We start from the raw sequence: 23,909 nt of genomic DNA, 5'->3' as shown, positions 1-23,909 counted from the left end.
ATTGGAGCAGAGGAAAACCACAGTGGTCAATCTCAGGCAGTGAGTCTGGCTCTGTGGTTCATTGGGAATGGGTGGAGAAGAGGTGAGCTGTAGTAACGAGATTCATTGCTTACTGGAACAGAAGGGAGGTTCTGTGGGTGAGAACAAGAATCCCGGATGACATGTTGCCTCTCAAATGCCAGGGGCAAGGACATCTCAGATTGAGTCCACAGCTTTCTTAAATGGGAGATTGAGCAGCCAGAGGTTGCAGACCATGTCAGTACCAATCACCTAGGTAGGATAGGTGATGTGGTGGTGCAAAGTGAGTTCACACTGTTAGATGCTAAGTTAAAGGATAGGACCTCCAAGGTTGTGAACTCAGGATTGCTACCCATGCCAGGTGCTAGTGAGACCAGAAATAGGAAGATCATACAGAGGGAACAGTTGGCCAGAATTGATTGAAAAAGAATATTGCCTGGAATGTTAGCAGAGCAGCAATGGCAAGAATTTCTGAAAACAATTCAGAAAGCACAGGATACATACATCCAAAAGAGGAAGAAGTATTCTAAAGGCAAAATGACACAACCGTGACTAACGAGGCAAGTCAAAGCCAACATAAAAGCCAAAGAGAGGGCATATAATAGAACAAAATTAGTGGGAAGTCTGAAGATTTGGAAGCTCTCTATTACCAACAGAAGGCAACTAAAAAGTCATTAAGTAGGTAAAGATGGAATATGGAAGTAAGCTAGCCAATAATATTAAAGAGAATACCAATGTAAAGTGTAAAAGAGAAGCAAGAGTGGATATTGGACTACTGGAAAACAATGCTGGAGAGGTAGTAATGGGGACAAGGAAATGGAGGATGAACTGAGTAAGTATTTTTCATCAGTCTTCAATGAGGAAGACACAAGCAGTATGGTGGAAGTTCCAGGTGTCAGCAGTCATGAAGTGTGTGAAGATACTATGAGTAGGGACAAGATTATTGGAAAACTGAAAGGTCTGAGGTTAGATAAGTCACCTGGACCAGACGGTGTACCAGAGGGCTTTGAAAGAGCTGGCTAAAGAGATTGTGGAGGCACTAGTAATGATCTTTCAAGAAAAACTAAATTCTGAAATGATTCTAGAAACCGGAAAATTGCAAATGTCACTGCACTCTTCAAGAAGGGGGAGAGAGGGAAGAAAGGCAAGTATAGGCCAGTTATTCTGACCTCAGTGGTTAGAAAGACATTGGGGTTGATTGTTAAGGATGTGGTTTGGGGCTATTTGGAGGCACATGATAAAATAGGCAGTAGTCAGTATGGTTTCCTCAAGGGAAAATCTTGCCTGACAAATCTGTTGAAATTCTTTGAGGAAATAACAAACAGAACAGACAAAGGAGAATCAGTTGATGTTGTGTACTTGGATGTTCAGAAGGCCTTTGACAAGGTACTTGAACCCACATCCTTAACAATCCATCATCATCTCAACCACTGAGATTAGATGAACTGGCTTATAATTTCCCTTTTTTCTGCCTCTCTCCCTTAAACCATAGGGCCATGTGTTGCCATACATGAAGCTGCTTAATAAACTATGAGTCCATGATGTTACGGGAAATATTCTAACATGGGTAAAGCAATAGCTGATTGGAAGGAGGCAAAGAGTGTGAATAAAGGGAGCCTTTTCTGTTTGGCTGCTGGTGACTCGTGGTGCTCCACAGTCGTCTGTGTTGGGACTGATTCTTTTTACATTACATGTCAACAATTTGGATGATGGCTTTGTATAAAGTTTGCATATGATATGAAGATATGTGGATGAGCTGAGAGTTTTGAGTAAGTAGAGAAGCTACAGAAGGACTTAGGCTGATTAGGAAAATGGGCAAAGAAAAAGCAGATGGAATACAGCATCAGGAAGTGTACAGTAATGTACTTTGGTAGAAAAATGAAAGGGTTTGGTAGGAGTAAGTGTTAGGCATGGACTAGAAAGGCCGAGATGGCCTGTTTCCGTGCTGTAATTGTTATATGGTTGACTATTTTCTAAATGGAGAGAAATTACAAAAAGCTGAGGGGCAAAGGGACTTCGGAGTCCTTGTGCAGGATTCCCTCACGATTAATTTGCTGGTTGAGTCTGTGGTGAAGAAGCCAATTACAACGTTAGCATTCATTTCAAGAGAATTAGAATATAAAAACAAGGATGTAATGTTGACTCTTTATAAAGCATTGTTAAGTTTTGGGTTCCTTATCTTAGAAAGAATGTGCTGAAACTGGGAAGGATTCAAAGGAGGTTCACAAAAATGATTTCAGGATTGAATGGCACATGAAGAGCATTTGAAGGCACTGGGTCTATATTCACTGGAATTCAGAAGAATGAGCAGTGACCGAATTGAAACTGATCGAATGGTGAAAGGCCTCAATAGAGTGGATGTGGAGAGGATGTTTCCTATGGTAGGAGAGTCTAAGACCAGAGGATGCAGTTTCAGAATAAGGGGTGTCCTTTTCAAATAGAGATGAAGAGACATTTCTTGAGCCAGAGAGTGGTGAATCAGAGGAATTCTTTGCCACAGGCATTTGTGGAGGCCATGTCTTAATAAATATTTAAGGCAGAGATTGATAGATTCTTAATTGGTAAGGGCATGAAAGGATGCGGGGAGAAGTGAGGAGATTGGGGCTGAGAGGAAAATTAGACTCGATGAGCCAAATGCCCTAATTCTTATAGTCTTATCTGACTTCAGCTTCTCCCTCTTGAACTTCAAGGTGAATACGATCATATTATGATCAATTTATCCTGAAGGGTTCCTTTACCTAACATTCCCTAATCAATTCTGGTTCATTGCACAACACCCAATGCAGAATAGCTAGTCCCCTAGTTGCCTAAACCACAAGCTGATCTAAAAAGCCATCTTGTAGGCATTCTAGAAATTCCACCTCTTGGAATCCTGCACCAAACTGATTTTCCCAATCTACCTGCACGTTGAATTCCACTATGACTATTGTAACATTGTCCTTTTGCATACATTTTTATCTCCCATTGCAATTTGTAGACCACATCCTTACTACTGTTTGGGGATCTGTATATACCTCCCATCAGGGTCTTTTTACCCTTGCAGTATCTTAGCTCTATCCACAACAATTCAATACTTTCTAACTCTAATTCTTTGATTTCATTTTTTACTCCTTCTACCTTCCACTCCACGCCACGCCACTCCTTCTACCTTCCTGTCTTTTGTTTTGATGCAATGTGTATCCTTGGATGTTAAGCTCCTAGCTATAATCTTCTTTCAACCATGACTCAGTGATGCCTACAACATCATAAATGCTAATCTGTAACAGTGCTACAAGTTCATCAACCTTATTCCATATACTGCACGCATTCAAATATAAAAACTTTGGTCCTGTATTCACCTTTTTCAAGTTTTTTCCACCTTTTACATTGCAACTCATCCTGTTGACTACAATTTTGCCCCATCATCAGCCTCTCCTTGCTAGGAGTCTCACTACACATTGTCTCTGTTTGTAAACCAACCACCTCATCTTTATCACTATTATTCCAGTTCCCATCCCCCTGCCAAATTAGTTTAAATCCACCCAAACAACTCCAGCTAACCTGTCTACAAGATACTCATCCCCCTCTGGTTCAGGTGTAACACGTCCCATTTGTACAGGTCATACCTTCCCCAGAAGAAATCCCAATGATCTATAATTCTGTGCCTCTGCCCCTGCCCCAGTTCCTCAGCCACTCATTCACCTGCCAAATCTTCCTTTCCTTACTTCACTGGTGCATGGCATGGGTAGCAATCCAGAGATTACTACCCTGGTGGTCCTGGTTCTCAATTTTCTACCTAGCTCCCTAAGGTCTTTCTTCAGGACCTTCTCATATTGTCTACTTGTATCATTGGTACCAGTATCAAGACTTATGGCTGCTGACCTTCGCCCTTGAGCATGCTGTTGACCTGATCTGAGATATCCCTGATCCTGCCATCAGGAAAGCAACATACCATTTGGATGTATCTATCATGCCCTTGTCTCTGTTCCTCTGACTAAGGAATCTGCTTTCAGCACTGAAGTCCTCTTCACCTCTACCCTTCTGAGCCTCAGCACAGGACTCAGTGCCAGAGACCCGGTCACTGTGGTTCCCCTCTGCTATGTCATCCCCCTCAACAGTATCTAAAGTTGTACACTTATCATTAAAGGGAATGGCTACAGGTGTACTCTGCACTGACCAAACATTTCCCCTCCTTCTCCTGACAGTCACCCTTTTACCTGTCTCCTGCAAAATCGGGGTAACTACCCCACTATAGATCCTGTCTGTCATCTCTTCATTCTCCCATACGAGTTGCAGCTCCAGTTCCTTAATACATTCTCTCAGGAGATGTTAACTAGTGCAGATATGTCTATCTCAGAGACTGGATGTCTCCTGATTTCCCAAATCCCATACAGAGTACAAAACACAGCCCTGGAGCCATTCTCACTAATCTACTATGCCCTAATAGATGAGGAATGTACAAGTAAGTACAGAGAGAATAACTTACAAGACAATTTATCTCATCCTGGCTTGATCTCACGAAGCTTGATGAGCCAAGGCCATACTAAAGACTGAAGCACTCCAAAACAATGGCCACTCTGCTTGTATTTGAGTTATTTTTGTTAGCCCTTTTTAATGAATCCCTCTTGTTGTTGGTCACTCCTCAACTCAGAGAAACTGCTGCAAAACTCTGCCTTTAAAATCTCGATTACTGTCCTGATTTAAAAAGTAGCTCTTATTATACACCCCTGATATGGATTGTTCAACTCAGAAAATGGGCTAAAAGCTCTGATTTTTAAACCTTGAGTGCAGACCTGGCTCTGTGTACAAGGTTGAGTCCCAGCTCTATATCCGTGTCCAAGTTCCAAGTCAAGTCAAGTCCAAGACTAGTCCAAGTCCAAGTCAAATCAAGTCTAGCCTAGTCTGAGTCCAAATCAAGTCCGAGTTCCAAGTTAAGTCAAGCCAAGTTCCAGGTCAAACCAAGCCCGAGTTCCAGGTCAAGCCAAGCACAAGTTACAGGTCAAGCCAAGCCCGAGTTCTAAGTCAAGAGCCAAGTCAAGACCCAGGTATCGAGTCCCTACCAAGACCCAAGTTTCTAGTCAAGTCCAAGTCCCAAGTCCTGGCCCAGGTTTTACCTACATCTATGTCCATGTTGTCATCTTGTCCTCACTCCTTGGCTTCCCTAGTATTCTTAATAAACATCCTCCTGTTCATACTGCTACAGTGTCTGTGTCTTACATTTGGCTCCGCTCCCAATGTCCCCTTGTAACAGGTTGAGTCAATAGTGAGGAAGGTAAATGCGATGTTAGCACTCATTTGAAGGGGACTAGAATATAAGACATGAGAGTAGAATTAGACCATTTGGCCATCAAATCTGCTCCACCATTCAATAATGGCTGATCCTTTTTTCCTCTCCTCAGCCCCACACCCTGGCCTTCGCCCATAACCTTTGCTGCTGTGTCCAGACAAGAACCTGTCAAGCTCTGCCTTAAATACACCCAATGACCTGACTTCCACAGCTGCCTATATAACCATATAACAATTACAGCACAGAAACAGGCCATCTCGGCCCTTCTAGTCCATGCCGAATGCTTACTCTCACCTAGTCCCACTGACCCGCACTCAGCCCGTAACCCTCCATTCCTTTCCTGTCCATGGACCTATACAATTTCACTTTAAATGACAATACCAAACCTGCCTCTACCACTTCTACTGGAAGCTCGTTCCACACAGCTACCACTCTCTGAGTAAAGAAATTCCCCCTCATGTTAAACTTTTGCCCCCAACTCTCAATTCATGTCCTCTTGTTTGAATCTCCCCTACTCTCAATGGAAAAAGCCTATCCACGTCAACTCTATCTATCCCCTTCATTATTTTAAATACCTCTATCAAGTCCCCCCTCAACCTTCTATGCTCCAAAGAATAAAGACCTAACTTGCTCAATCTTTCCCTGCAACTTAGGTGCTGAAACCCAGGTAACATTCTAGTAAATCTTCTCTGTACTCTCTCTATTTTGTTGGCATCTTTCCTATAATTGGGTGACCAGAACTGTACACAATACTCCAAATTCGACCTTACCAATGCCTTGTACAATTTTAACATTACATCCCAACTCCTATACTCAATGCTCTGATTTATAAAGGCTAGCATACCAAAAGCTTTTTTCACCACATGAGATTCCACCTTCAGGGAACTATGCACCATTAGTCCTAGATCACTCTGTTCTGCTGCATTCTTCAATGCCCTACCATTTACCATGTATGTGTTATTTTGATTAATCCTACCAAAATGTAGCACCTCACACTTATCAGCATTAAAATCCATCTGCCATTGTTCAGCCCACTCTTCTAACTGGCCTAAATCTCCCTGCAAGCTTTGAAAACCTACTTCATTATCCACAACTCCACCTGCCTTAGTATCACCTGCATACTTACTAATCCAAATTACAATCCCATCATCCAGGTCATTAATGTATATGACAAACAACATTGGACCCAGTACAGATCCCTGAGGCACACCACTAGTCACCGGCCTCCAACCTGACAAACAGTTATCCACCACTACTCTCTGGCATCTCCCATCTAGCCACTGTTGAATCCATTTTACTACTTCAATAATAACACCTAATGATTGAACCTTCCTAACTAACCCTCCGTGCAGAGCCTTGTCAAAGGCCTTACTGAAGTCCATATAGACAACATCCTCTGCTATACCCTCATCAACTTTCCTCATAACCTCTTCAAAAAATTCAGTAAGATTTGTCAAACATGACTTTCTACGCACAAACCCATGTTCACTGTTCCTAATCAGACCCTGTCTCTCCAGGTAATTATACATACCATCTCTAAGAATACTTTCCATTAATTTACCCACGACAGACGTCAAACTGACAGGCCTATAATTGCTAGGTTTACTCTTAGAACCTTTTTTAAACAATACGCCAATCCTCCAGCACCATCCCTGTTTCTAATGACATTTGATATATTTCTGTCAGAGCCCCTGCTATTTGTACACTAACCTCCCTCAATGTCCCAGGGAATATCCTGTCAGGATCTGGAGATTTATCCACTTTTATATTCCTTAAGAGCACCAGTACTTCCTCCTCTTTAATCGCCATAGTTTCCATAACTTGCCTACTTGTTTCCCTTACCTTACCCAATTCAATATCCTTCTCTTTAGTGAATACTGAAGAAAAAGAATTGTTCAAAATCTCCCCTATCTATTTCGGCTCCACACATAGCTGTCCACTCTGATTCTCTAAGGGACCAATTTTATCCCTCACTATCCTTTTGCTACTAATATAACTGTAGAAACCCTTCGGATTTATTTTCACTTTACTTGCCAAAGCAACCTCATATCTTCTTTTAGCTTTTCTAATTTCTTTCTTGAGATTCTTCTTAAATTCTTTATAGGAATGAATGGGTCCAGTCCTATCCTTCTCCATAATTATATTGAAACTAATGGTATTGTGATCACTGGACCCGAAGTGCTCCCCAACATATACCTCCGTCACCTGACCTATTTCATTCCCTAACAGAAGATACAACACTGCCCCTTCTTTAGTTGGAACCTCTATGTATTGCTGCAAAAAACTATCCTGCACACATTTTACAAACTCCAAACCATCCATCCCTTTTACAGTATGGGCTTCCCAGTCTATGTGTGGAAAATTAAAATCTCCCACAATCACAACCCTATGCTTACTACAAATATCTGCTATCTCCTTGCAAATTTTCTCCTCCAATTCTCGCTCCCCATTAGGTGGTCTATAATACACCCCTGTAAGTGTTACTACACCATTCCCATTCCTCAATTCCACCCAAATAGCCTCCCTAGACGAGCCCTCTAATCTATCCTGCCAGAGCAACACTGTAATATTTTCTCTGACAAGCAATGCAACACCTCCCCCTCTTGTCCTCCCGATTCTATCACACCCAAAGCAACGAAATCCAGGAATATTTAGTTGCCAATCACACCCCTCCTGCAACCATGTTTCACTAATAGCTACCACATCATATTTCCAGGTATCAATCCATGCTCTAAGCTCATCCACCTTTCTTACAATGCTCCTAGCATTAAAATAAATGCACTTAAGAAATTCTCCACCTCTTCCTCTCTGTTTATCTCTAACAGTACGAAGAACTTTACTGCCTTCTTTTTCTTCCTTCTCCCATACATATGTTCCTATATTCTGGTTCCCCTCCCCCCTCATATGTAGTTTAAATCCACTGGAGCCTCTCTAACAAACTTACCTACAAGAATACTTGTCCCCCTCCAGTTCAGATGTAAACCGTCCCACCGGAACAGGTCCCACCTTCGCTGGAAAACTGCCCAATTATCTGTAAATCTGAAGTCCTCCCTCCTGCACCATGTCTTCAGCCAAGTGTTGATCTGCACTCTCTTACTATTTCTAAACCCACCTGCATGTGGCACTGGAAGCAATCCTGAAATTGCGGTCCTGGAGGTCCTGTCCTTTAACTTGGCACCTAGCTCCCTAAACTCACCTTTCAGGACCTCCTCACTCTTCCCACCCACGTCATTGGTCCCTACATGGTCCACGACATCCGGCTGCTCACCCTCCCTCTTGAGAATACTGAGCATTCGATCCGAGATATCGCGGACCCTGGCACCAGGGAAGCAACAGACCATCCGGGATTCTCGATCTCTTCCACAGAACCTCCTGTCTGTCCCCCTAACTGTCGAATCCCCTATCACTACTGCTCTCCTCTTTTCCCTCCTTCCCTTCCGAGCTGAGGGTCTAGTCTCGGTGCCAGAGACGCAACCACTGCAACTTGTCCCTGGTAGGTCGTCCCCACCAACAGTATCCAAAACGGTATACTTATTGTTGATGGGAACGGCCACAGGGGTGCTCTACTCTTCGTGTCTATTCCCCTTCCCTCTCCTGACAGTCACCCAGCTACCTGTCCCCTGTCTCCTCGGGGCAACTACCTCCCTGAAACGCCTGTCTGTTTTGCCTCTGCCTCCTGAATGATCCGAAGTTCATCCAGCTCCGGCTCCAGTTCCCTAACATGGTTTGTCAGGAGCTGCAACTGGATGCACCTTTTGCAGGTGTAGTCATCAGGGACAACAGTGCTCGCGCTGACTTCCCACATACTGCAAATGGAGCACTCAGCTGCCCTAACTGCAGCCTCCATTATCTATTCCTAAGCTAATTAGATCAATTAAAGGAGCTTACCTGGCCTTACCTCACCTGGACTGAAGCTCGTACTCAGTCTCTGCTCACTATTTAAATTCTCCCACTGCCTCATGGGCCGACTTTCACGCGTTTGCGCAGTTGTGCCCCATTCAAACCTCGCCTCTGCCTGTTCTCGCCGAAGCCTGATTGAGCTGACCCACTCTGCCTCAGTCCACTATGACGATGGCTGCTATATATGGCAGTCTTCCTTTTTAAACCTTTGGTACGCTACATCACACGTCTGCGCAGTCTAGCCTCTTTGCCACAATCAGTTAAAAAAAACAGCTTCCCTCTGAGCTTCTTTTACCTCTTCCCTCTCTGCCTCTTGCTGCAATTTAAAATGGACACGTTTCCACTATCACATCTGATTGGTTTTATTCTCATGTGGCTCCACCTCTTGCTCTTCACATATTTGTAGAATGCCTTGGTGTTTTCCTTAATCATGCTTACCAAGGCCTTCTCATGGCCCCTTCTAGCTCTCCTAATTTCATTCTTAAGCTCTTTTCCTGGCAACCTTGTAATTTTCTAGAACTCTAACAGTACTTGGTTTTTTGAACCTTTCGTAAGTTTTCCTCTTCTTCTTAACTAGATTTTCTACATCCTTTGTACACCATGATTCTTTTACACTACCTTCATTTCCCTGCCTGAATAGAACATACTTATGCAAAACACCATACAAATATTCCCTGAACATTTGCAGCATTTCTGTTATGCATTTCCCTGAGAACACGCATAATCGCATCATATTTCTCCCAACTCCAATTAAATATTTTCCCAAATTGCCTTCTCCTATCCCTCTCCAGCACTATGGTAAAGGAGATAAAATTGTGATCACTACCTCCAAAATGATCTGACAGCTGATCGGGTTCATTTCCCAAAACCAGATCAATTACAGCCTCTCCTCCAGTTGGCTTATCTACACATTGCATCAGGAAATTTTCCTGAACACTCCTAACAAACTCCACCTATCCAAACCCCCTGCTCCAAGGAGATGCCAGTCAATATTAGGAAAGTTAATATCACCCATCACAACAACCCTATTATTATTGCACTGTTCCAGAATCTGCTTTCCTATCTGCACCTCAATATTTCTGTTAGTTTTGGGGGGTCTATAAACAGCACCCAGTAGAGTTATTGCCTCCATCCTGTTTTTGACCTGTTTCACCCACACTGACTGAGTAGACAACCACTCCATGACTTCGTCCTTTTCTGCAAGGAGTATCATTTCAGTGCCATGATACTATCCCTGAATGGCAGCGCCACTACCCTGCCTTTTTTGCCTCCCTCTGTGAAACATCTAAAGGATGCCTGGCACACTCAGCAGTAATTCCTAATTCCTGTCCCTCAGGCATCCAAGTATCTGTAATGGCCACAATGTCAGTTCCACGTATTGATCCATGCTCTAAGTTCATCCGCCTTATTTATGATACTCCTTGCATTGAAATAAGACACATCTCAAACTATCTGGCTGAGTGCATCTTTGCTCTTTCATCTGGCAGTGCTTTGTCCAGGCTCCCTACAAGCTGTCTCTACTTGTGTGCCAACCACCTCATCCTTTGCCTCTTCACTTTGGTGCCCAACCCTAACAAATATAGTTTAAACCTTTTCCAATAGCATTAGTAAACCTCCCTCACAGGATATTGGTTGCCCTCCAGTTCAGTGCAACCCATCCAGATGTACAGGTCACCCCTTACCCAGAAAAGTATTCCAATGATCCAAGAACTCGAAACCCTGCCCCGTACACCATCTCCTCAGCCACTCATTTGTCTGTGCTGTCTTCCTTTTCTGACCTTCCCTAGCTCGTTGCACCAGTCCTGCTCGCAGGACCTCTACCCTTCTTCTGCCTATGACATTGGTACCAATATGTACCATGACCTCTGGCTGCTCACCCTCCCTTTCAAGAAAATTCTCCAACCACTCAAAGACATCCTGGATCCTAGCACCTGGGAAGTAACGCACAATCCTGGCGTCTCTTTTGCTGCCGCAGAACCTCCTATCTGTCCCCTAACTATCGAGTACACTATGACCATTGCTCCACCTGACTTCATCCTACCCTTCTGAGGACCACCTTTTGACCATCCTGTTGACTGCAATTTTGCTCTATCAACAGCCTCTCCTAACTACACATTGCCTCTTCTTCTAAACCAGTTTCCTCATCTTCAGCATTATTATCCGCCTGTCCTACATTACAACTTGCATTGAAGAAATTTCATAGGATGTAATGAAGTTGTACAAGACAAGAGGCCTATTGTGTGCAGTTTTGGTCACCTACCGACAGGAAAGAAATAAGCAAGGTTGAAAGACTACAGAGAAAATTTACAAGAATTTTGCTGGGTCTGGAGAACCTGAGTTATAAGGGAAGTTTGAACAGGGTTAGGACTATATTCCTTAGAATGTAGAAGATTAAGGAGGAGATTTGATGAAGGTATACAAAATTGTGAGGGGTAAGTGCAAGCAGGTTTTTTTTTCTGGTGAGGTTGAGTGAGACTACAAGAGGTCATCAGATAAGGATGAGTGGTGAAAAGTTCAAGCGGAACATGAGGGTAAGTTTCTTCACTCAGAGGTTGTGAGAGTGTGGAATGAGCTGCCAGCACAAGTGATGCATATAAGCTCAAATTCAATGTTTAACAAAAGTTCAAAGTTTCAAAGTTTTATTGATTATCAAAGTATGTACACATATAGAACTCTTGAGATTCATCTTCTCCAGATAGCTACGAGACAAAGAACATGGAAGTTATTCAGAGAGAAACATCAAACCTATACTGCCATTCAGAAAAGCACAACATGATTATCAACCCCCAAACTCCCCTCCCCATACCCTGTACTAACAGAACATCAACCCTAAACCCGCACTCCCCCCACAAAACAAAACAAGAACATCAACCCCCAAACCCCTCCCACTGCACAAAACAGAACAAGAACATCAACCCCCAAACCCCTCCCACTGCACAAAACAGAACAAGAACATCAACCCCCAAATCCCCCCTTCCCCCCACAAAACAGAACAAGAACATTGACCATCAAACTTCCCTGCCCCTGCACAAAATGTAATAAGCTCATCGACTCCAAAAGAAGTTTGGATAAGTACATGCATGTTAAGGATATGGTGGGCTGTACTTCTTATGACTCTATGACATTTCTCTTGTCTGTTCTGGTGCTCTAGTTTTACCTACCCTATGCAGCACTAGCAAATATTCCCATTGGGCTATTAGTCCCCCTCCAGTTCATGTGCAAACTCCCTTCCAAACAGGTTCCATTTTTCCTGGAAGAGAGCCCAATGATCCGAAAATATCACATCCTCCCTCCTACATCAACTCCTCAGCCACATCTTAAGACCATAAGACACAAGAGCAGAGGTAGGCCATTTGACCCATTACGTCTGCTCCACCTCTTCATCGTGGCTGAAGCTGGATGCACCTTTCACAGTTGTAGTTGTCAGGGACAGTGACCCTAACCCTAAAATAACCTTGAGCTCTTATTTTCTTTCGCTTTCTCTGACTGAAGGCTCTCTTCATTGAAGCCTCGAAGAACTAAAGCCTCAAGATCACCATTCTCACTTTATCCACTCAGACGGCAGCCACTGCAATGATGGCCCCAGCCTTCCTTTAATTTGTTCTTGCTAATCAATTCCAAATGCCGATTGGTCACTGGTCAAAGCCTTTTCTTTCTGTAGAGACCCACAGCTGGCTTTTCTATTTGGACAGTGGACCTGAGTGAAATCCCTTCCTCTCAAAACAGATGTCTGGAATGGTCATTGCTTAAAGCTCTTTTTCACCCTAGCCACCCACTGCTGGCCTTTCTACTTGGGCAATGGACCTGAGTGAAATCCCCAGCTCTCAAACTTCCAATGTCCGGATTGGTCGCAGGTTAAAACTTGCTTGCTGGCTTTTCTGGACCTAATAAATTGCATATGCTTTAGCACCCATTAAGCTAAGAAGTATGGAGAGTTTCTTTTCCTCAATCACATCATTAACAGTACAAAACAGTTCAACCCTCTCGATATTCAGTCCTTGTAAGCACAATCAAATTTGTCAGCTTTCCCGACTAAGGCCATTGCCACATTATTTTCACTTCAGCTGCACCTCTTACTGTGTACTGTGCACTGTCACTCACACATTGTTGTGCTAGTATCCGTGACTCCCTTCTCTGTAGCCAATTCTTTTCCATGGATACAGCCTGGCCTGCTGAGTTCCAACAGCATTTTGTGTGTGTTTCTCTGTACTAGTTCATTCTTTCCTCTCACTGTCTCTCCTTTCCTGAGTTCTGTCATCTCATCGAAACAGTTGGTGATATTTGCTGACAGTCAGGTTTGTACTCATTGCCAATTTGTTTTGTCTGTACAACTACATATCAAATAAATAAAGGCACACAGTCAGAGGTGAAGTTAACTTATATATTCACATTGCAGAGAAAGCAACAAATCAATGCGCATGAGTAAATTGTCAATCAATAATTAGTACTAAGGGAAAGTCATTGTGCTGAAAGAAATAGATCTGTGTTCCTTTGTGACACACTCTCATGTTTTATGCAATGGACAGGGAGTTGGTGTGTTATCTAGATCTGTGTTCGTATGTGACTCACTCCTGGGGTTGGTGGAATAGACGGGGTTGGTGTTTGTGCTGGATGTATGTTTCTCTGTGACTCACTCAAAGGATTGGTGGGATAGCCAGGAGTTTAATGTCTTCACTAGATCTCTGTTCCTATGTGACTCACTGCCAGTGTTGGCGGAATGGACAGCTGGCTGGTGTTTTTACTAGATCTATATTCCTATGTGACTCTTACAATCTCTTGGCAGCTACAACAATGAAGTGAAACACATTAAGATTATTTCTGAAGATTCATCCTTCTACATCGCACAGAACAAGAGATTCCGTACATTAAAGGTGAGTGACCCTCATCCTGAGGGATGCAGGCTCTGGGCTCCATTTGCAAAGCTAGATATTGGCCATCCTTTTTTTGTGTAACTTATTTTTTATTGAAGTTCATCATCAAACAAACATTTCCATAAGATGTATTTCAGAAATTGTACATAGATATCATATAGTCATATATGCCACAAATCTCCACATAATATTTATCTGAAGTATGCAGTTATAGAAAAGAGAAGAAAGAAAGAACAAGTGAAAAGAGAAAACTATGTACAAGTAGGGAGTGATTTTTTTTTACAATGTATTCATTGATTTGTGAGAATAAAATCAGGCCTATGAGGTGTTCTGTAGTTAAACCATTTTTTCCAGTATGAGTCAAATTGTTCCAACTTATGATTAACAGATGCTGTTATCTCCATTTTGTAAATGTCCATTGTAATTTCCATCCATGCATTTAAGGTTAGGCTCTCCTGTGATAACCATTTCCTAGTAAGAGTCTTTTGACCAGCAACCAACAGTATATTCATTAAATATTTATCTCTTTTCAACCATTCTTGAGGTATATACCCAAAATATATGGTCTTACTTTCTAAGGGTATTTCACATTTAAAGATGTCTTACAGGGCACCGTGTATTCCACTCCAATAGTCTTTGATAACAGGGCATTCCCAGAAAATATGATAATGGTTTGCATTTTGATTTCCACAATTTCTCCAGCAAACAGGGTGGTTACTATCATAATGGGATTTCTGAGATGTTGTAATAAAATATCTCATCAAGTTTTTCCAACCAAACTCCTTCCATTTCTGTGAACTGGTACACTTCCATTGATACCTCCATATTATTGTCCATTCTTCCTCAGATATAATTATCTCTCCTTCCTTCCCCCCATTTTGTTTTAATGTATAAAGTCGAATGTGTTTTAAGATTTGACAAACCCTTAAACACGCTTGAAATGATTCTACTACCGTTATCTGAATTATATGCTTTTCTAAATAGCTCTATCAAACATGTACTTGCCTTGGTTACATTTATAACCAACCTATTAACATATTGTCACATCTGTAAATACCGATAAAAGTCTTGTTTTTCTATTAAGTGTTTCTCTTTAAGCATTTCAAAACTGAACAGTGTTCCTTCTTTCATTATATTGCAAAGAACTGTTATTCCTTTAGCTGTCCAGTCCTTAGCATCCAATTTTTTCAGCATAAAATCCGAGTTATATACACACCATTTAAGAACTGCAATATCTCCCTCTAGTTTATATTCTTTTATAATAGTTCTCCATACTTTAAGAGTCCATTTACCCATGGGTTATCAATAGTATTTATGTACCTTTGTAGGTTGTTATTAGTCAAAATTGCCTGTATGGGGATGGGAAGTACCCAATCCTCAATGTTTTCCATTGAGCGTCATATGATGGGTTTCACCAACACATCACAGCTCTCAACTGTGCTGCAAAATAATAATCTCTAAGAGAAGATAGGCCCCATCCCCCCCCCCTTTTCCTTGGCTAATTGCAAAGTTTTGAGATGAACTCTAGGTCTTTTACCTTGCCAAATATGTCTTGATAGCATCTTGTTCCATTCACTGAATTGATTTTGATTAATCTCTATTGGTAGGGTCTGAAAGAGATATAGTAGTCTGGGCAGTATATTCATTTTAATAGATTCAATCCTTGAACTGAAACTAGAAAAAGGATTTAGGTTCCATCTTGTTATAGTCTTCCTTAGTGTTTTTTTATATATAGGCTGATAATTGAATTCTGATAATTTTGCCAAAGCTTTTGACATAATGATACCCAAATATTTGAAAGACTCTGTTTGCCGTGTCCAGGGATATCTACTTTCAATTTCTCTTGGTAGGCTATAGTTATATGAAAGTAATTGGGTTTTATCTATGTTGATTTTGTATCCTGATAATTGACCATATTGTTCAAAGGATTGCATCACCTTAGGTAAAGCGTATGTTGGTTGCCCCAGATAGATCAAAATGTCATCCACATAACAAACCAATTTATGCTCTGTCCCTTTAATAGTAATTCCCCTGATATCTTATGTATGTTTGTCTGATGTATTGAGCTAATGGTTCCAGATATAATGCGAAGAGTAGCGGTGACCATGCACAACCCTATCTCGTGCCCCTTTCTAGGGTAAGACTATTTGATAAATATCCATTGATTTTAATCCTAGCAGTAGGGTTGTCATATAGTGCCTGTATAGTTTTCATAATTGTGACATGGAAACCAAATCAATGTAAAACTCTTTAAAGAAAATTCCAGTTAACCAAATGAAATACCTTTTCAGCATCCACGCTTACCACTATTTCTTTGATTTTTTTTTGTATATGATCCATAATGTGAAGTGCCCTTTGTATATTGTCTTGTGTTTGGCGTTGTTGTATAAAACCTGTCTGATTGTTACTTATCAGTATGGGTAGAAACTCATAGAAACTCCATCATTTGGCTATGATGGAGGTAAATAATCTATAATCTACATTAAGAACAAATATTGGTCTAAATGATCCACATTCCATTTTATCCTTGCCTTCTTACGGTATAGCTGAGATTATCACGTCCTTCCAGCTGGGTGGCATTTGTGCCTTTTTTACAGCCCAGTCCAGTGTGGGGACTAAGTAGGAATTAACTCATTTTTAAATTCTTTGTACCACTCTGCCATATACCCATCTGATCCTGGTGACTTGCTTAATTTAAGCCTGTTATTTGCAGCTTTTAGTTCAACTTCAGTTATGTCAGCAGTCATCGTTCTATTTTGTTCTTTGCTTGAAGTGGGTAACTCTAAAGAATTCAGGGAGATGTCAATTTGGGTTCTGCTTCCCCTGGATCTTTGGAATATAGTTTTGTAAAACACTTCAAAAGCTTCTTGAATTTCACTTAGCTTATTTTTTATCATTTTTGTTCTTGGATTCCTAATTCTATGAATTGTATTTTCTGCTATCTTTTTTTTTTCAGTTTCCATGCCAGTATTTTCATAGACTTAGATCCACTTTCATAATGTCTCTGTTTCAGAAACATTAAATTTTTCCTCATTTCTTGCATAGCCAAACTATTAATTTCATTCCTAATTTTTTTAATTTCCTCTAATGTATCCTGTGGATATTGACCATCCTTAACTGTGCTTATGAACATGATGTTGAGCACCCTTCTTGGATTGCTGAAGTGATTTTGCTCCAAGTGTAGACCCAGTGACAATGAAGGAACAGAGATAAATTTCCAAATTCAGATGTTGTTTCCTGGGAAGGTGGAGGCGGATGGGGGGGATCCTGCAGTTCCTGTGTGTCTGTAGGTCTTGCCCTTCTGGTGATGGAGGGCGATGTTTTGGAGTAGCCTGTGAAGTGCAACCAGTGTAAGGATTGCAATTTATGAACGGTTTTCTGTCATTTAAGAAAACATATACACAGAAATACAAACTAAAGTTGCTCTGAGTGCTCTTTGTATTTGTTTGTGGACTAAAGTCAGGAAAAGCAGTACAAAGAATTTTGTAGATAATGAATATCCATTTGTTTTGTGTGAACTATTTGCAAACTGTTTATCCCATCCAGTGTGAAGTAATATGTAATGAGATGTCAAATTAGGGTAGAATATGTACAGTAGGGCACTAAAGAATGTTGATGAACAGATAAATGTGGGGTCTAAGTTATAGTTCTCCAAAACTAACAACACAAGATGAACAATGGGGCTGTCGGTATAAGAACATAGACCATATAATATAGGAGAAAAATTAGGCCATTTGGTCCATCATGTATGTTCCAGCATTTCACCATAGCTGATCCAATTTTCCTCTCAGCCCCAGTGTCCTGTCTTCTCCCTGTATTCCTTCAGGCCCTGACCAATCAAGAATCTATTAACTTAACATAGAAACATAGTAAACCTACAGCACCATACAGGCCCTTTGGCCCACAATACTATACCAAACATGTACTTAATTTAGAAATTACCTAGGGTTATCCATAGCCCTCTATTTTTCTAACCTCCATGTACTTCTCCAGGAGCCTCTTAAAAGACCCTGTCATATCTGCCTCCACCACCATTGCCGGCAGACCATTCCACGCACTCACCACTCTTTGCATAAAAAACTTACCCCTGACATCTCCTCTGTAACTACTTCCAAGCACCTTAAAACTGTGCCCTCTCATGTTAGCCATTTCAGCCCTGGGAAAGAGCCTCTGACTACCCACACAATCAATACCTCTCATTATCTGATATACATCTATCAGGTCACCTTTCATCCTCCATCGCTCCAAGGAGAATAGGCCAAGTTCACTCAACTTATTCTCATAAGGCATGCTCCCCAAACCAGGCAACATCCTTGTAAATCTCCTCTGCACCCTTTCTATGGCTTCCACATCCTTCCTGCAGTGAGGTGGCCAGAACTGAGCACAGTACTCCAAAAGGGATCTGACCAAGGTCCTATATAGCTGTAACATTACCTCTTGGTTCTTGAACTCAGTCCCACAGTTTGTTGAAGGCCAATGCGCCCGTATGCCTTCCTAACTGCACAGTCAACCTGCGCAGCGGCTTTCAGTGTCCTATGGACAGACCCCAAGATCCCTCTGATCCTCTACACTGCCAAGAGTCTTACTGTAATCTGCCATCATATTTGACCTACCAAAATAAACCACCTCAGACTTATCTGGGTTGAATTCCATCTGTCACTTCTCAGCCGAGTTTTGCATCCTATGAATGTCCCACTATAACCTCAGACAGCCCTACACACTATCCACAGCACCCCCAACCCTTGTGTCATCAATAAGTTTACTAACCCCTCCCTCCACTTCCTCATCCATGTCATTTATAAAAACCACAAAGTGAACGGGTTCCAGAACAGATCCCTGAGACACGCTACTGGTCACCAACCTCCATGCAGAATATGACTCGTCTACAACCACTCTTTGCCTTCTGTGGGCAAGCCTATTCTCGATCCACAAAGCAATGTTCCCTTGGATCCCATGCCTCCTTACTTTCTCAATAAGCCTTGCATGGGGTACCTTATCAAATGCCTTGCTGAAATCAATATACACAACATCTACTGCTCTATCTTCACCAACGTGTTTATTCACGTCCTCAAAAAATTTGATCAGTTTCTTTTCTTCTGCCCCTCTCCCTTCTGGAAGAGTAGAGTGCAATTTTCCAGTCTTCTGGAACCATTCCAAAATCTAGTGATGCTTGAGAAAGATCATTACTAATTCCTCCACAATCTCTTCAGCCACCTCTTTCAGGACTCTGAAAGTTATACCATCTGGTCCTGGTGATTTATCTACCTCCAGCCCTTCCAGTTTCCCAAGAACTTTCTCTCTGGTTATGGTAACTTCACCCACTTCATGCCCCCTGACATCTGGAACTTCCACTATACTGCTAATGTCATCAATAGTGTAGAATGATGCAAAATATTTACTCAGTCCAACCGCCTTTTCATTGTCCCCTTTTACTACCTCTCTCACATCATTTTCCATTCTTGCCTTTCTTTTACACTTCATGTATCTGTAGAAACTTAGAAACATAGAAAACCTACAGCACAATACAAGCCCTTCAGCCCACAAAGTTGTGCTAAGCTTGGCCCTACCTTAGAAATTACTAGGCTTACTCATAGCCCTCTATTTTTCTAAGCTCCAAGTACCTATCCAAAAGTCTCTTAAAAGACCCTGTCATATCTACTTCCGCCACCATTGCCAGCAGCCCATTCCACGTACTCACCACTCTCAATTAAGTATGTACCCCTGACATCTCCTCTGTACCTGCTCCCCAGCACCTTAAACCTGTGTCCTCTTGTGGCAACATTTCAGCCCTGGGAAAAAGCCTCTGACTATCCACATGATCAATGCCTTTCATCACCTTATACACATCTATCAGGTTACCTCTCATCCTCTGTTGCTGGAAGGAGATAAGGCCAAGTTCACTCAACCTATTCTCATAAGAAATGCTCCCCAATCCAGGCCACATCCTTGTAAACATGAGGAAATCTGCAGATGCTGGAAATTCAAACAACAACACACACAAAATGCTGGTGGAACACAGCAGGCCAGGCAGCATCGATAGGGAGAAGCGCTGTCGACGTTTCAGGCCGAGACCCTTCGTCAGGACTCAGCCCGAAACGTCAACAGCGCTTCTCCCTATCGATGCTGCCTGGCCTACTGTGTTCCACCAGCATTTTGTGTGTGTTGTTGTTCACATCCTTGTAAATCTCCTTTGCACTCTTTCTATGGCTTCAACATCCATCCTGTAGTGAAGCAACCAGAACTGAGCACAGTACCCCAAGTGGGGTCTGACCAGAGTCCTATATATCTGCCAATACACCATATGCCTTCTTAACCACAGAGTCAACCTGCACAGCTGCTTTGAGCATCCTATGGACTCGGACCCCAAGATCCCTCATTCTCCACACTGCCAAGGGTCTAACCACTAATACTATAATCTACCAAAATGAACCACTTCACACTTACCTGTGTTGAACTCCATTTGCCACTTCTCAGTCCAATTTTGCATCCTATCAATGTCCCGCTGTAACCTCTGACAGCCCTCCACGCTATTCACAACAACTCCAACCTTTATGTCATCAGCAAACTTACTAACCCATCCCTCCACCTCCTCATCCAGGTCATTTATAGAAATCATGAAGAGTAGGGGTCCCAGAACAGATCACTGAGGCACTCCGAGGGTGACTGACCTCCACGTAGAATATTTCCCGTCTACAAACACCTTACAGGCTTGGAAAGCACAACCTGCCTTTGACAAAGCCATGCTGACTATTCCTAATCATATTATACCTCTCCAAATGTTCATATATCCTGCCTCTCAGGTTCTTCTCCATCAATTTATCAACCACTGAGGTATAGACTCACAGGTCTATAATTTACTGGACTATCTCTACTCCCTTTCTTGAATAAAGGAACAACATCTGCAACCCTCCTCTTTCTATATATCTACATGCTCAAGCTTTTCAGCCTGCTGCATGTCATCACTACAGTTACCAAAATCCTTTTCCATAGTGAATACTGAAGTAAAGTATTCATTAAGTACTTCTGCTATTTCTTCCGGTACCATGCACGCTTTCCCACTGTCACACTTGATAGGTCCTATATTTTCACGTCTTATCCTCTTGCTCTTCACATACTTGTAGAATGCCTTGGAGTTTTCCTTAATCCTGCCTGCCGAGACCTTCTCATGGCCCCTTCTGGCTCTCCTAATTTCTTTCTTAAGCTCCATTCTGTTAGCCTTATAATCTTTTAGATCTCTAACATTACCTAGCTCTCTGAAACTTTTGTAAGCTTTTCTTTTCTTCTTGACTAGATTTATTACAGCTTTATCCACCACATTTCCTGTACCCTACCATAACTTCCCTGTCTCATTGGAACGTACCTATGCAGAACTCCACATAAATATCCCCTGAACATTTGCCACATTTCTTCCGTACTTTTCCCTGAGAACATCCGTTTCCAATTTAAGCTTCCAATTTCCTGCCTGATAGCCTCATAATTCCCCTTACTCCAATTAAATGCTTTTCTAACTTGTCTGTTCCTATCTGTCTCCAATACAATTGTAAAGGAGATAGAATTATGATCACTATCTTCAAAATGCTCTCCCAGTAAGAGATCTGACACCTGACCAGCTTCATTTCCCAATACCAAATCAAGTATAGCCTCTCCTCTTGTAGGTTTATCTACAAGTTGGTATCCTCTTTAATATTACTGGCTAGCTTACTTTTGTATTCCATATTTACTTTAATGGCTTTTTTTAGTTGCCTTTTGCTGCTTTTGAAAACATTCCCAATCCTCTAACTTCCCTGTAATATTATATGCCCTCTCTTTGGCTTTTATGTTTCCTTTCAGTTCTCTTGTTAGCCAAATTGTGCCATCTTTCCTTTAGAATATTTCTTTCTCTTTGGGATGTATATGTCCTGTGCCTTCTGAATTACTTCCAGAAATTCCAGCCATTGGTGTTTTTCTGTCATCCCTGTCAATATGTATTCTTTTCCAATTATTTCTGGCTGACTCCTCTCTCATGCCTCTGTAATTCCCTTTGCTCCACTGTAATATTGATACACACTGACTTTAGCTTCTCCTTTTCAAATTTGAAGGGGAATTCAATCATATTGTGGTCACTTTCCCCAATTGGTTCTTTTACCTTAATCTCTCTAATCAATTCTGATTCATTGCATAACAACGAATCCAGAACAGCTAATCCTCCAGTGCCTCAACCATGAACTGCTCTAAAAAGCCACTTCATAGGCACTCTAGAAATTCGCTCTCCTTTTATCCAGCACCAACCTGATTTTCCTAATCTACCTACATATTGATGCCCCCGAGTCTATTGTAACATTGGCCTTTTGGCATGCATTATCTATCTCCCATTGTAATTTGTAGGCTACATCCTTCCTACTGTTTGGGGGCTTTGTATACAATTCCCAATACCACTCAGGGTCTTTATCCCTTTGTTCCTTAGCTCTATCCACAATGATTTAACATCTTCTGACCCTATGTCACCTCTTTCTAATTATTTGATACAATTTATTTACCAAAAGAACAATGCCACACCTTCTGTCTTCCTGCCTACCCTTTCAATACAATGTGTATCCTTGGACATTAAGCTTTCAGCTATAGTTTTTCAACCATGATTCGGTGATGCCTACAACATCATACCTGCCAATCTGCACCTGTGCTGCAAGTTCATCTATCTTATTCCATATACTTCACGCATTCAGATACAACACCATCAGTCCTGTATTCATCCTTTTCAGTTTTGTCGAACTATGCTCAAACTTTTGATTCCTATCTTTGTCAGAGTTCTCACAAACATCAGCCTCCACAACCTTTCCACTAACTGTTCTGCCACTCTGGTTTCTATCCCCCTCCCTGCAACTCCAGTTTAAACCCTACTGTCGTGCATAAGCAAACCTTCCTGCTATGATATTAGTCCCCCTGCAGTTCAGGTGCGAACTGTCCCTTCTGTACATGTCCCAACTTCCCTTGAAAAGAACCCAATGATCCAAAAATCTTATGCCCTCCCTCTCACACCAACTACTTTGTAACATATTAAGCTATATAGTCTTCTTAGTTCTAGCCTCACTCACACATGGCACAGGTAGCAATCCTGAGATCACAATCCTGAATGTCCTGCCCTTTATCTTAGCCCTAACTCACTAAGACCATAAGACATAGGAACAGAATTAAGCCATTTGGCCCATCATGTCTGCTCCGCCATTGTGGTTAGGGTTATCACTTAAATGAGTTTCCTGTGAATATACTACATGGGCTTGTTCTTTTTTCATTTTGGATAAAATTCTCTTATGTTTGATTGGATTTAATAGCCCATTGACATTAAAAGAAATGAATTTTACCTTGTCCTTAGCCATCTGTATTTATCTGTCAATGTATCATTGAAATTAGAACAAAACTTAATCGATCTACTTCCTGAACAAATAAGAACCAAGAAACGCAAATAATAGCAAAAATGGCAATGAACGTGTGATTCCAAGGCTGAGATCTCTAGTAAATTACCCTGCATTGAGCTAGAGGAAATGTCTAGCTGTGGGGGATAACCCCTCCTACTTGTGAGTTGAGGGCCCCCATTGCAGTATTCATAAAAGTCAGTGAACAAATCCATTACACAGAAAAGATTTCCCTGTGTACTCCTCCTATATATATACACACATATTACATACATACACATATATGCACACACACACACACACACACACACATATATATATATATATTCTCATTTTGGTGGGGAAAAAGGAGTAAGTGAGCAAATAAAGAATAACAACTAAGTAATATAAAATCCACATTATAATAAGTATTTCTCGAGATAGGTATATCACCGTGTACTTTTGTCTCTGTTTAGCTTCTCAACA

General features: G+C 41.6%; 1 protein-coding gene across 1 annotated transcript in view; it reads left to right on the top strand.

Moving 5' to 3' along the window:
* The window catches only part of LOC132401643 (guanine nucleotide exchange factor VAV3), a 451,830-nt gene that overhangs the window by 413,676 nt on the left and 14,245 nt on the right, over window positions 1-23,909 (top strand). Inside the window, exon 24 of the mRNA XM_059983657.1 lies at window positions 13,968-14,055. Within this exon, the coding sequence (XP_059839640.1) occupies window positions 13,968-14,055 (88 nt within the window). The remainder of the gene's footprint in view (window positions 1-13,967; window positions 14,056-23,909) is intronic.

This window comes from Hypanus sabinus, chromosome 11 (genome assembly GCF_030144855.1).
Source record: "Hypanus sabinus isolate sHypSab1 chromosome 11, sHypSab1.hap1, whole genome shotgun sequence".
NCBI lineage: Eukaryota > Metazoa > Chordata > Chondrichthyes > Myliobatiformes > Dasyatidae > Hypanus > Hypanus sabinus.
This window is presented reverse-complemented; position numbering and strand designations above follow the sequence as displayed.